Source organism: Lissotriton vulgaris, chromosome 5 (assembly GCF_964263255.1).
Source record: "Lissotriton vulgaris chromosome 5, aLisVul1.2, whole genome shotgun sequence".
Lineage (NCBI taxonomy): Eukaryota > Metazoa > Chordata > Amphibia > Caudata > Salamandridae > Lissotriton > Lissotriton vulgaris.
This window is the reverse complement of record NC_141693.1, coordinates 1756220215-1756234945: the sequence shown is the minus strand read 5'-3', so window position 1 is coordinate 1756234945 and position 14731 is coordinate 1756220215. Positions and strand designations below refer to the sequence as shown.

Genomic DNA, 14731 nt, shown 5'->3' with positions numbered 1-14731 from the left:
GGTCGTTGCACTTCTGCGTCTCTGCGGTGCGGTGCTGCTAACATCCCTGCTAGTGCACCCGCTCACTCCCGACAGTTTGTCTGCTACGTTTACCTTCACCGTGGCGGCAGACAGGATCAGCTGCAACAAGCCCTCCTCTCCTGTGTCTTTGTAATTAGTTTACTCCACCTGACACTGCAGTGAAGCGCCGTCGCAGCAACACCTCCCCAAACAGTGCCGACTTAAGGTTATAACGGTGCAGTCCTGCAGCCTTGCAGAAAGGATTTCCAAGCTCAGCCTCACAGGGTTATTGCCACTGCTCACAAATCCTGGTCGCCGCCATCTTGATCAAATTGCAGAGATCTAGTGTTGCTGGGACCCTCAAGTTTGCCCGCATCCAAATCAGTCTGTTCTTTTTCGGGCCAGTGCACTCTTCATGCCGCTATAGTGAGACCCCGTGGCCAGCATGGTGCAGCCATTGCTCCATTTGCATGTAATTTCTCGGCCGAGAGGAGGAAGCAGCAGAAATGTTCTACTCTCCAGTCCTCTTCGCTCTGCCCCTAGTTATGTTTTTAAAAGGGTTTCAGAATAATTGTATATTCGTAAAAACCTTTAGTACTTCTAATTTGCATAATGGAATTTGCCTTTTAAAGCACAAAATATATAACACTTGAAAGCGTTGCCTCCTAGGCATTTCGGTTGTTGAAAAGGCTAAAATCTGTGGTTTGATTCAGAGGGGAGGCCTATGACAGAGAATTAGGATTACAGGTAAGTAATTTTTCCTTCTATACTGGAAGATGGTCTTCGTGACGACAAAAGTCGCCAAGTGCATAAGTGACAGTTAAGCCCTTTGTGCCTCTGAACTCTCCACAATCTTCCATTGTGACTGAGTAATTCTCTGCACTCATCCGTCCTTCATTCAGAAAATGCTGTTTGTGTTCCTTCTAGAAAAATACAATTTGAATTCTTGCAAAAGTGTTGACATTTTAAGAGTAGGATAGAGTTACATTAATGGTGACACTGTTACTTTTATTCCGTAGACGTTTTCGGGGGCTGCTCCTCCATTAGGGCGGAGACATGTTGCCCCACTGCTTTCTCGCAGTGCGAGAAGCAGAAACATAAAATGGTAAAACTACTAATATGTTTTTGTTTCTCGCACTTCGAGAAAGCAAAAGTACATGCCTGGTTGGCGGCAGGCGGGTGAGTGAGTCGGGGAGGAATGGCTTGCCAAGTGTTGCGGGCCCTGAATGTTTGGTCGGCCCCAACTAGTCATGTGCTTTCTGCCTTTTTCTCCATTTAGCAGCCTACATGGAGAAAATGTTCTCCCCACAGGCGTCCGACTGGGCGCCGTCCCCACCAATCACAATGCTGCCTTTACAGCATTGTGATTGGCTATGGGGAGGGGAGGGAAGGGGGGCTGCCTGCTTCCTGTTCAGCAGGAGAGCAGGAAAATGGTACCCGGCCAGGAGCCGTAACATTGCGGCATCCGTAAATGTAAGTTAATTTTTTTATATTATTTAATCCCCCCGCCTCCCAACCCTACCCCACCCCTGCGTGAACCTCGTCCGCCCCACCCGCTAGTCATGCCTGCCGCGGCTGGGCTTTGTCTCACTGTTAACATCCTTTCTCTGATTCATCTCCCATTTGTCAGAAATCAGACTTAAATTGCCGAACACAGGAAAAGACATAGGGATGAAAATGTGCTGTGCAAGTCCTAACAATGCATACATTGTGTTAAAAAAAAAAAAGCACTGTGAAATTAATTTCCATTTGCTATAACCTGGCAAGGATACCCACAGGTAGATAATGGGAGAGAGCATATAGACTTAAAGTAATACTGCTACCATAAAGATAACTTTATCTATCTCCACCAAGTATATCTCTTTAATTCACAAACAACCCATCTGCCTTTATCGACGTCTGGTGCATAGAAACCAAGTAAGCAATCTAAAACTCGCAATGCACTGTACTTAAACTGATACAGCAGTGCATGCTTGACAGTAGATAAGCCTGCTTGAGTTTATATTGGTAGGACTGGGTTTTCTCACTGTGAAGTTGTGCTGTCTATCTGCTCGCTTTCTTTGATGTTTTGTGCAGTAAGAGAATGTGAACAGTTTTTCTTAGGTACTTTAGAATTGGTTATGTTCTTAGGAGAAAAGTGCCTGCTTGTCTTTGTCTCTTTCTTGGTCTCATTCTGTGTTTCTATAAGATCCTCGGACCCCAAAGTTTCTCATGATGGAGTAATACAAGTTACTTTTCCTTACCTGTAAGTTTGCTTGCATAGTTTTCATAATTTCAGTAAGGTGATTACTTGTTTCACAAAAGAAAATTAAATTCCAGTCTAGCCAAGGAGCGAATTCTACCTCATGCCAGGATAAAGATGTCTGCTAATTCTGAGCTTTTGGTATTTTTACTTGTGACAATGGTCTTTATTCTTTTAGGCCCAGGCAAAGCAGCGTGCAGGAAGAGCTGGAAGAACGGGACCTGGAAAGACCTATCGACTTTACACAGAGAGAGCTTACAGAGATGAAATGTTAACAACGAACGTGCCTGAAATACAAAGAACCAACTTAGCTAGTACAGTGCTTTCTCTGAAAGTGAGTGCTGCCACTGTATTACGTGAATAAGGTCCGACACATGTCGAATGCTTTACACTAAAGTACTGTTTCATTTCACTCTTGCCCATGTTGATTTTGTGATATGTATGAATCAGAACTAATAATTCTGGTGACGATTCTTCTCTAAATAGTATCTATTGTCAATAACTGTTGGCTTAAGAGCAGTTACTATATTAGAATTTGCCCAATTCCTATGATATTATTATTGTTTTGCCACTGTAGCAAATATCAAGTCTATTTTCCTAACCATCTGAATCGGTGCTATTTATATGACAAAAATGGCTGGGAAGTAATTCTTTGAGCCGATGTGTTATTTTTTGTTGTAACTAGATGTGAAATGCTTACAATTAACTAGCATGTGACTATAATTGCAGGTCACTTGTAAGGTTATGACTCGACTTGCCAGACCCACTGATGTTTGTTTTAAAGATTTGTAGTGAGGTGTTACATTTGCAAGTGTGAATTTCTTCACAGTTGAGAGAGACCACAGATCCATGATTTAAAGAACTCTGGTTGGGTGCTTCGGGTGGTTCCTCTGAACTATGGCCGAGTGCTTCTGCTTTTAAGCAGTACATATTTAAAAAACATTTGACAGCTGATCCTTTGTAATTATTTAAATAGATGCATAGAAAATGGGAAACAGCCATTACAATGTGGTCATAACCACGCGTAACCGTTACCATGCATATGCCTTAACAACGCTTATGCCTTTACCATGCATGCCTTTAGCACACATGCCTTTATCACGTATTTTGTGGTAAAAGAATGAATGAAAAAGGCATATGTGTGGTAAATATTGAAATGATAGGGCTAATGCACAACCTTGATTGTTTTATAGAAGATGATAGAAAATGATAGAAAAAACTCCAGTTTCTTGCTAATTTGTGAATTTGTTTTACAGTTTGTGGTTACTCGTAAGGGTGACGATTCCGTCCGAGGTATTCGTCTCTATATCAATGAGTATTGTGTGCTTCTAAGCGAGCTTAGTTGCATCCCCCTTAGGGCACTCCGATGGTGGTATCATTATTGATTTCCAACAAAAATAAGTGAATCCCAAACGTTTTTATGTTCAAAAGAAAATTATTTTATTCATTTTTCATTTTTCTTAGGTTTCAGTTCTTTGAATCCTTTATTTCATCAATTTACATCAAAGACGCTTCCTTTAAAGTTATAATCCTCCAATGCATTTCGAGCAATGGCTGCTCTTCATCAGGGAGATCATTCTAGGGTTTCAGTGCAAAGAAACACATATGTAATACAAGATTTGTACATGAACCATGTATGTAACATTGTTATGTTGTTAAGTACCACCATTTACCAACGTTTGCTAGCACTATACCAGATGGTGCCTGTGTATTTACACTGTGAGCTATGTACATTGTGAACTGTGACAACTGTGAGTGTCATTTAAAACTGAGTTTCAATGAAAATTAAGACTTTCAATAAATGCTATACCAAAAGTATTTTAGTTTTACCCCATTTGCATTGCTATGACAAACCGGTAATCCAGTAGTGCCTGTGTAAACGAAAACGATTGTGCGGTGAACGGTACTATGAAAGGTGGGGTTAGGAGTAATGCGCAAATATAGACTCAAAATGTTTTACCTTAGGTTGAGTCTTCACGAGAAGATGCTGTGGCTAGTGAAAGGATAAACACGTGATTAAAATCTCCTGTGGACATTTGTGATAGACACTCCTAACCCTACCTTTCATAGTACCGTTCACCGCACGTCAAGGGGATCCATGACGTCGAGGATGACGTCGAAGTCTCGCAGATGTTCGGCTTCGAAGAGCCGTTCGTCGTCGAGGCGAAGGCGTTCGCCTTCGAGGCAAAGGCAGTCGCCGCCGAGGCAAAGGCGGTTGCCGTCGAGCCAAAGGCGATCGCCGTCGAGGTGAAGGCGTTCGCCGTCGAGAAAGGGACGCTCGCCGTCGAGACGGAGGTGTTCGCCGTCGAGAAGGAGGCAGTCGACGTCGAGGGACCGACGGTCGCCGTCGGGGCGACGTTCTTCGGCGCCAAAGAGGCGCAGATGGAGTTCTGGCGCAGGAGTCATTCTAGCCGGCGCATGTGCTGCCAGTCAGGCCACGGTCGCCTGCTCCAGTGAGGCCGGTGGAGCGTCCGAAGTCCAGGAAACCGCGCTCTCGTTCCGGTCGGAGGGGGAGATCGCGGAGCCGTCACAGGTCGTCAACGAGATCAAGACGACGCCACAGGAGGCGCAGATCACGGTCCCACACGACTTCTGGGACCAGAACCTACTCACCGACTTGGTCGGAATCCCCTGGGACGAGGGTGTCGCCGGTGGACGACATCTGCCCGTTCCAGGATGTTCTACTGAGGGGTGCAGCTAAGTTGGGCATCACGGTGACAGTGCCTACTCCCACGACGTCCGTGATTTTCGAGGCGCTTCATAAAAAGCACCTGTCTCGACCATTACTGCCTCTAGTACCAGGATTGGTAGAGCCCGCCGAGGAGTTGTTCCTCACTCCCGCGGTGACGAAGGCTGCTCCTTCCAGGCTCCTTAAGAAGTACCGGGCCCCGACCCAGCTTTTCTTCTGATGGATCCGACACCGGACTCTGTCATAGTGACGGCGGCTAGGAAGCAGCATGCCACCTCCCCGTCTTCTACCGTACCTCCTGATAAGGAGAGCCGATGGATAGACTCGACAGGCAGAAAGGTCTGTGAGACGGCATCTACTGCAATGAAGGCGGCTAGTTCTGCGGCTTTGCTAGGGCGATACGATTGTGCCCTATGGGAGTCCCTCCAGCAATTCGCTGAGTCCCTTCCTCAAGAGAAGAAAGAGGACTTTCAAGAGATTCTGAAGGAGGGGATGCTGGTGTCGAACCAGCTCATCAGCGAGGCTGCTGATGTGTCTCTTCTGGCGGCACTTGGGTACTGTCATGGTGTTAACCAGTGGCGCCACGCTTGGCTTCCACTTACATCGCTCAAGCCGGAGGCTCAGCAGAGGGTGGCCAATCTGCCTTTCTCAGGGGAAACCCTGTTTGGAAAGCATGCGGGTGACGAAATGGCCTGCATTAAGGCGGAGGCCGAGACCCTGACGGCTGTCGGGTTTGAGAAGCCCAAGGAGAAGACCACCTACCGCACATTCCAGAAACGGTTTGGGGCGCAGGGCAGAGGGCGTGGGCAGACTTCAGGACAGCATCAACAGCAGCAGCAGTTCCAGAGGCCCTTGGAGGATCAGTGGGATCAGAGGAAAGGATCTTGGGACGACAGGATACGACTGTCTCTGCATGCTCTTCAGTCTCTGAAGTGGTGGTGTGCGGCGGAGAATCGCCTCAGAGGGATTCCCTTCCACAAGGACATTCCCACACAGACTATTGTGACGGATGCGTCTCTCCGCGGCTGGGGAGCGCACTCCGGAGACTTACAGATACAAGGAACGTGGTCCCCGACGGAGTCCACATATCACATCAATTTCCTGGAACTCAGAGCTGTTCACTTGGCATTGAAGGCCTTTCATCCGTCCTTCCAGACCAACTCTCTGCTTGTGCAGACGGACAATACGACCTCAATTTATTACCTCAATAAGCAGGGGGGCTCAAGATCGCTCACCCTGTCGCAGGAGGCGCAGGCGATCTGGCACTGGCTTCTTGCCAGAGGACTGACGATAACGGCTACTCATCTACCAGGTGTGCAGAATGTTCAGGCAGACGCACTGAGCAGACTGGTTCAGGAAAACCACGAATGGGTCATAAACGGCAAAGTACTAGGAGAAGTCTTCGCAAGGTGGGGGACTCCAGACGTAGATCTGTTCGCCACCGCCGAAAACAGCAAATGCCGAGACTTCGCCTCCAGGTACTACCGGCAGGGGACACTGGGGAATGCGTTATGGATCAACTGGTCGAACCGCTTTCTGTACGCTTTTCCACCCATTCCCCTGATTCCGGCGCTGCTCATCAAGCTGTCCCAGTCCAGGGCACGGATGATCCTGATTGCCCCGGACTGGCCCAGACAGTGGTGTTTCACGGACCTGCTTCACCGGTCTCTCCTTCCTCACATACGGCTGCCGTGCCGGCCGGACCTTCTCACGAAGTTCGGGGGGCAGATGGTACACCCCAACCTCTCTTCTTTGAGTTTGGCTGCATGGCTCCTGAGATAGTGCAATATGGCCATTTGAATCTCCCAGAAGATTGTATGGACATACTGAAGAAGGCTAAGCGACCTTCCACTCGGACTTCCTATGCTTACAAGTGGAAGCGATTTTGCATCTGGTGCAAGTCCAAGAACTATGACCCAACGACATGTAAGGAAGATGTTATCCTTCCGTTTCTTCTACATTTGGCGCAGTCTGGCCTTAATGTCCATTCCATTAAGGTTCATCTCGCTGCGCTGACTGCCTACAGGAAGTGCCCTTCAAAGACTTCCTTCTTCCAGATCCCTGTGATCAAAGATTTCTTGGAAGGCTTGAAGAAAGTGTTTCCTCCTGTCCGGCTTCTTCCGCCTTCATGGGAATTGAACGTGGTGCTTTCCAGATTGATGAAGGAGCCTTTTGAACCTATTCATAAGGCTTCGTTGCAGCACCTGTCCTGGAAGGCGGCGTTCCTCGTGGCCATTACATCGGCCCGCAGGGTGAGTGAAATTCAGGCGTTATGTTGCCAAGAACCTTATACTGTATTTCATGCTGCTAAGGTTGTTATGCGTAATCACCCTAAATTTCTTCCAAAGGTTATCTCTGATTTCCATGTGAACCAGACCATAACGTTGCCTACGTTTTTTCAGAATCCTTCATCTCCAGCGGAAAGCTCTCTGCATTCCCTGGATGTTAGGAGGGTGTTGAAATTTTATCTGGATTAAACCAAAGTTATTCGTAGGTCAGACCAATTGTTTATCAATTATGGATCAGTAAGGACCGGTCTTGCTACCTCGAAACAGTCCATCTCCAGGTGGATCGTGTCCTGTATACAATTGTGTTACAAAAAGGCTAATAAGACCTTAGGGGGGGTAAGCCTAAGGCTCATTCCACCAGGGGCAAAGCTGCCACGAAGGCTTTGCTTCGTAATGTTCCTATTGCAGAGATCTGCAAGGCGGCCACTTGGAAGTCGGTTCATACCTTTGCTAATCATTACTGTCTGGACACTGATACCAGGACATACGCTCAGGTTGGGCAGGCTTCGCTGCGAAATCTGTTCGCACAGTAGTGGTGTTATTTCTCTTTTCTCCACCGCCGCTTTGGTGTGGGGATGGGCTTGCCATTCTATTCACTAGATTATGACTATACACAGAGATACCCTACTACAGAAGGAGTAGTTTCTGTCCTGTAACTCAAGTTCTGTAGTAGGGGTATCTCTGTTATAGTCATAAGCGCCCTCCCTCCTCCCCGGTGGAGAGAGATATTCATGTGAGGAATGCTACAGGTCTGGCGTGTTACGCCTTCAAAAAGAACTGAAAGTAAAAGGGACCTTCAGTGCATTCTGGGATACTGAAAGAGTTCTGGAAGGTTCTCTTAAAGGCACAGTATCCTGTTCTGAGCCACATAATGGCAGCCTATGGAGCTTGTCTGTCCACTTCTTCCTCTCTATCATTCCTGAGGGTTTTGCTGGTAAAAGCAAGTTTTTCTATGTGGAAAAACCTGGACAGGCTGTGCTGTTTGTGGATTTTTGGTGGAATTTCTAGTTGAAGTACTGTACAGTGTAGCCTGTGGATATAGGCTGCATTATCTGTCTTTAAATTCTCTCTTAAGTGTCTGTGCAGTTCTGCAGTTTTTTGACAACTTGAGATTATTTTTGATTGCTCCGGGGTCCGTGCACATGGGCTGGACTATTCACTAGATTATGACTATAACAGAGATACCCCTACTACAGAACTGGAGTTACAGGACAGAAACTACTCCATCTTAATTTTCAGCGTTCTGAAATTTGAATACAGTGTTTTTCTAAATTATGCTTCAGTAGCTTGATAATAAGTCATTTAAATTGTGATCTTCTTTTTGTGGTTTCTGCAATTTTTAATTTTTTTTTCAGGCCATGGGAATCAATGATTTGCTGTCTTTTGACTTCATGGACGCTCCTCCAATGGAAACCCTCATCACGGCCATGGAGCAGCTGTACACACTTGGAGCTCTGGACGATGAAGGACTTCTAACCCGACTTGGGCGTAGGGTGCGTTTTAGGGTGTTCCGTTTACAGTGACTCTGTTTAATTAGCATGGTTTCTTTTGCTTAGCTGAAAAGCAGTAGAACAATGTATTTATTTAATTCGGGTGCTCAATATGCGTCTTTTCTTTTTGACATTTAGAAGTAAACATTGTTAATGTAGCGAGCTAATCTTTTTGTCCTTTGTATCGTCTTCAGATGGCAGAGTTTCCCCTGGAGCCCATGCTGTGTAAAATGTTGATCATGTCTGTGCACCTGGCTTGCAGTGAAGAAATGTTAACCATTGTCTCCATGCTTTCTGTACAGAATGTTTTTTACCGACCAAAGGTATGAAACTCGAAACTAAATTGTAGGACGTTAAGCTTATTTGTGCTGTTTTTGTTTATGTCGCTAGCATTTACCTAATTTATATCCTGTCTCATAAGGAACAGTAACATTTGTTAAATGTAGACAACAATCAAGTGAAAGTGACTTCTTCTGTACTGGTGTGTGAAAGGTTTGCATACACTTCTGCATCTATTGCCATTATTAAAGTATTTCTGCATCTATTGCCATTATTAAAGTATTTCTGCATCTATTGCCATTATTAAAGTATTTCTGCATCTATTGCCATTATTAAAGTATTTCTGCTTCACGCAAGCACTGGAAAGCTTTTTGGAGAAAAAAAATTGTGTAATTATGTTTTGAGGGGAAATTGAAAGGAGCGGTTATGAGTGATATTTGAGCTTTAAAGCATTATCGGAAAACTATAGTGGAACGTAGATGCCAACCAAAGATTCACAAACCTATGACTTCACCATAGATATGTCTGCCGTACAACCATAAGCCAAATCAATGCCTCTGGCCTCTAGGCAAATACATTTTTCAGAACTATTATTTGTAAAGAGTGTTACAGAAACCTTGTATGGAGGTTTAGGCTCAAGTCCACACACACAGCCTTGAACAGAAACTCAGCTTGAAGTCGAAGACCAATCCTTATCAGGACTTCAACCCCAACCATACTCGCTAGGTCAAAGAGATGATAGGCTCCGAGCTGTATCTCAAGTTCTACACAAAAGACCAGTCCTTGTCTGAACATAAGTTAAACATCTGCATCGGACCTAGGTTAGATATTACGCTGACCATATTGACCAACTACGTCAATGATTGTACCACCCGACAGACACTTATTCCCATCAAAAGTGACAAAGTCAGGGTTCTCAATTCCCTTGAGTGTGTGCAATCCAACTACTCTTGTTTATCACGGAGTCTCACTAAAAACAATAATGTCTACTACCATCCACACTCCCCACCTTACATCCAATGAAAAAATATGTGGGAGGAGAGAGAGTGAGAGTACCTCCCGGTAGAACCGCAAACGGGGTTGCTGGCTAACAATCACCAGTTTACCCACTTCTCATCATCGGTGACTCTCTCTCTTCAGTGAAAGAAGAAAAGAAAGTAAAAAACAGTGCTTGTTCTCCTTTTCGGGAACCACAAGCAATTGTGATAAAACACGTGATTGTAAGACAAAATAGACAGTGCTTACTATTTTGTACATATGTCCAAAGAAACCCCAGTGAGAAAAATAAATGTGATTCTCACCATTAAAAATGGTAAGGCTTGCTGGCCACCCGACTTTTATTCCAAGCAGCAAGCCCTCTAAATTAAAAAGTGGTTCCTATCAAACCAAATCTAATTCTTTATTGCCAACATGTTTTGTTGCTTTATTCTTGCGCCACTTCATTAGGGCTAAAAAGGGGTTCACCATCTCGATCTTTCACTTCATATTTATAGAGACACCTGTGATGGTAGATGATAACATATAAAATGCTTGAGCCAGTTGTAAAAAAAACACATGCCTCCTGCACAGGCATTGTGAATTTCAAAAATGATAGTGGCACTTAGATCATTTAGAGCATAATTACCTGGAGGTTGCGAAGTTACAGCATACCCACAACCCTCCTCATCTGGTCAAACGTGTCAATCGATCACGTGTCCCTAAGAAAACCATCCACAATCTGGTCCTCTGTAATTGTATGTAAACACAGTTTACACGCAACAATATCAAAAATGCATGGTTTACATATTGCCCAAACCATACCCTCTTGTTGTATACTCCTATCATAGTTTTTTAGTCCATTCTCATTAAAAATTGTCTCAACCCAATAGGTATGCTCTCAGTTCATCTTGCAACAGTTTACGTGGCTGGAAGGGAAAACAACAAACGAGTTGCTCGCGCTATCATCACCAATTCCCAAACTCGCAACTACTGGCTACCACGCTTTATATAAACTGGCATCTCACCGACCGGGACAGACCCTCCTACCAGTGCCGCGTCCCACCGACGTTTTCTAGAGCTCCGACTCTGAGCAACCGACGCCATGTGATTTAACTCGTACTGTGATCCCACCCAGCCAGTGTGTCTAAAGTACCACGTGACGGGCAATGGAAACAATCATGGAGGCCATCTTTAAATGTAGCAGAAGGGGACTTTTGCTGTTCACTCAGGCTGAATTTCGTATTGCGAGTGTCATATACAAAACGTGCCTATTTCTTTCAGAGCTCATTCTTAATCCCAAGGCACTAAAGCGGAATAGAGTATACTGTTTTCACATATGGATAAACATTGCATCCAACCACTAAGTCTCATATCAGAGTTTCAGCCAACAAAGGAGCGGTAATACCGTCATCCCCAGCCACTCATGTGCGCTTGTGTACCTCTATACTCCACGGGAATGCCTAGTGGTTTCCAAGCCCCACTATTACTGATTCGCCATGTCGGCCATCTTAGAGAGGGATGTGCACTGTGTAAAGTTTTCCATATTCAAATAACCACCTCCAGCTTTCCACATCGTCCCGCCTTGGATTAAAACAATACATTTAGCAGCATGTCACAGTGTTATACTGCTGCCTATAAAACAATCTTCCATTAGTTCAGAAAAGTGCTACCTGGATCAATGATTTTCATCCAATCTTAAAGGGACAAACACTGACACCAGACATTAGAGGCCATGTTAGTCGTCCTGAACTTTATTAAAGGGGAGGCTATTGTCTTATCATCGCTCCATAAGGGGAAACTACCCATGCATTACTCCCATGATGGGTGATGCTATCCATTGCAAGGGGGGAATGGTATAAATCGGCCAGAATATACTCAACCACCTCACCAATGCACTCTAAAGTAAATGTACTGTCATAATTTCCATCTTGCATACAGGGTATACTTGTCTGTCTAGCAGAATCAATGTTTGCTGATCTTATTCCATTCAATGGAGTCATTCAAACCCTCCCTATCTGCTCGTTCTGAAAAGATCCATCTGGCCTCCTTCCTAGCCAGTATGTTCTCAATGTTATGTGTTTCTCCCAGCACCCTCTCTAGGACCATCCACCTGAGATCCCTGGGTGTGTGTCCTTTTTCGCTAAAGTGTTGTACCAAACGTGTAGACAGTTTTTTGGCTTTGATGGTGCTGATATGTTCCTGTATTCACGCCTTCACCTTACGTGATGTCAAACCGATATGATGAAGCCTGCAGCCGCAGGTTAGTCATGAGATGTATTGCATTGACTGTATTTCATAAGGAACCAAGTCCTCCCATCACGTAGAGTTACCTCTTTTGTTGTCTGAGTCAGGTTACATACAGAGCAACTCCCACACGGGTAATGTCCAGTGTGGGAGGGAGCTAACATATGGAGCAGTGGGAATGCGGGTGTGGACCAGCTTATCCTTAAGATTGGGAGCTCTTTTAAAAGCAAATTATGGAGGTGGCATCTTATTAGTAGCAGTATCAAGAATGGACCAGTGTTTCCTCACAATTTGTCTCATCTTGGTAGAAAGGGGATCAAAAGTCGTAACAACTGGTATACATTCTTGCTTCTCCTTCATTCCTTTCCAGGAGTGCTTCTTGTGAGATATTCCAAGCTCGCTTACGAGCCTGCTTGACTATTCTCATAGGGTATTCCCAAACTGTAAGTTTATTCACCAATTCCTCAGACTGTTCCATAAAAGTTTCAGTAGTGGAGCAGTTGCGCCGATAGCGCAAAAAGTGGCCCACGGGGAGGTTATCCCTTAAAGCTCTAGGATGGAACGACCGATAGTGGAGTAGGGATTTCCTGTCCGTTGTTTTGTGGTGGACATTTGTAGCCAACCTCCATTCCACTGCCGTAATGTCCACATCAAGGTATACGGCCAATGTATTGCTAATAGACCACGTAAAGCGGAGGCAATCATCAGCCTGATTCAGCCATGTCAGAAAGCTCAGGAGATAGTCCTCTGTACCTGTCCAGATACAGAGGACATCATCAATATATCTCCGCCACAGGGAGATATTCTCCCTGAAAGGATTCCCGGAGTGGTTGACCACATTCACCTCAAACTGGCCCACATAAATTCAGGCCAGACTTGGGGCGTATGTTGCCCCCATAGAAGTTCCAGACACTTGTAGATACAACTGATTTTTATATTCAAAGAAGTTTTTTATCAGTGCTAGTTCGATACATTGCATGACAAGGAACGGAGGGGTGTTATAAAACCATTCTAGATCCCCCAGTGCCCGTGCTGCTGCCACCAGCGTGGCATCCTGGGGAATGCTGGTGTAAAGTGATTCAATGTCAATAGTCACCAGCAGCTGGGATTCAGGATCAAACTCAAGGTCCTTAAGAATATTCAAAATGTCAGTGGTATCCTGTACATAAGAGTCTTGTGTAATGACTGCCTCCCTCAAATAGAAGTCTGCGAATCGAGACAGAGGCTCTAACACAGATTAAATGCCCGAGACAATCGGGCGCCCGGGGGGTGGACGCTGAGACTTGTGGATTTTCGGCAGGTTGTAAAATGCCGACACGCGCGGTTTCTTGTTGACATGGAAATCCGCCTCCTTAGATGTTATCCACTTTTTTTCTACAGCGCCCACCACCATCCTCATGATCATGTCAAGATGTTCAGGCGTGGGGTCCCGCATCAACGGATGATAGTTGGTGCGTACCCCCAGAAGTCTCAACACCTCAGCTTTGTAATCACATGTGTTGAGGACGACTACACCGCCTTTGTCGGCCTGCTTAATCGTCACCAACTGGTTGTCTTGCAATGATTTCACAGCCGACCCCCGCCTGAACTTCTTGAAACAGTGAAACAACGTCATTCCTGCTTATATTTGTCATGACAACCCTTGTTTGCTTTTACAAAATGCTAGTGTTGTGTATTTCTGAGGTGAAATTGGATTGTCCTTATTGCCTTGCCTCTGAGGATGTGTTTTCTGTTATGGTTGTGATCCATAGAAGGAAGCGAAGGCTAACATGTTGATGGAAATATTTCAGCTGCAATCTTTCTCTTAGTCTCCACCTCCTTTTAATAGAGCTGTAATCCTTGCAGTGGGGTCTAAATCCAAATCTGCCCCAGATGGTAATTGTCAGGTGGCTAGTCAACATGAAATGATGTAAATTTATATAGAGCTACAAATGCTCAAAGGCGTCAAGACGCTAATCGCTGATCCTGACTCAGCCTAAGGAGAGAGCCTATAGCAAAGTATTTAACTTTCTTACAGAGAGAAGCGCCAGGTTTTTAGGCCTTTTGTGAAAGGGGTGTTCAGCTTCATGAAGGTCAAATGGAGAGGGAGGGAATTCCAGAGCCTGGCAGCTGCAACCGAAAAGGCTCTGCCTCTCTATCTCTTTCTCCAAACTCTGGGAATAGCAACTAAATTGTGAACTGCCGAGCGAAGAGGTCTACTAGCGGAATACCATTGGAAATTTTTTTTTTTTCCACCTGGGCTGGCACTGTGCAATGCTTTATAAACAATGCACATCACTTTAAAAGTGACATGATTCTATACAGGAAGCCAGTGAAGTTCAAACTATTCTCTCAAGACTGATAGGTGCTTGAGGCTATCTAATGTCAACCTTGCTGCTGCATTTTGTACAAGTTGCAGCTTGTTAGGAGTTGTCTTTTAACACCAAGACAGAATGTGTTGCAGTAGTCAATCCTGGAATAGATTAGTGCTAAGGCTACCTGTTTCCATGCAGGAAAAGGGGTAAATTGCAAAAATCTTCCA

General features: G+C 45.1%; 1 protein-coding gene across 1 annotated transcript in view; it reads left to right on the top strand.

Annotated features, from left to right (window-relative positions):
* DHX8 (DEAH-box helicase 8) overlaps positions 1-14731 on the top strand; it is a 318773-nt gene that overhangs the window by 289521 nt on the left and 14521 nt on the right. Inside the window, exons 18-20 of the mRNA XM_086924012.1 lie at positions 2421-2576; positions 8575-8712; positions 8904-9032. Of these exons, the coding sequence (XP_086780138.1) occupies positions 2421-2576; positions 8575-8712; positions 8904-9032 (423 nt within the window). The remainder of the gene's footprint in view (positions 1-2420; positions 2577-8574; positions 8713-8903; positions 9033-14731) is intronic.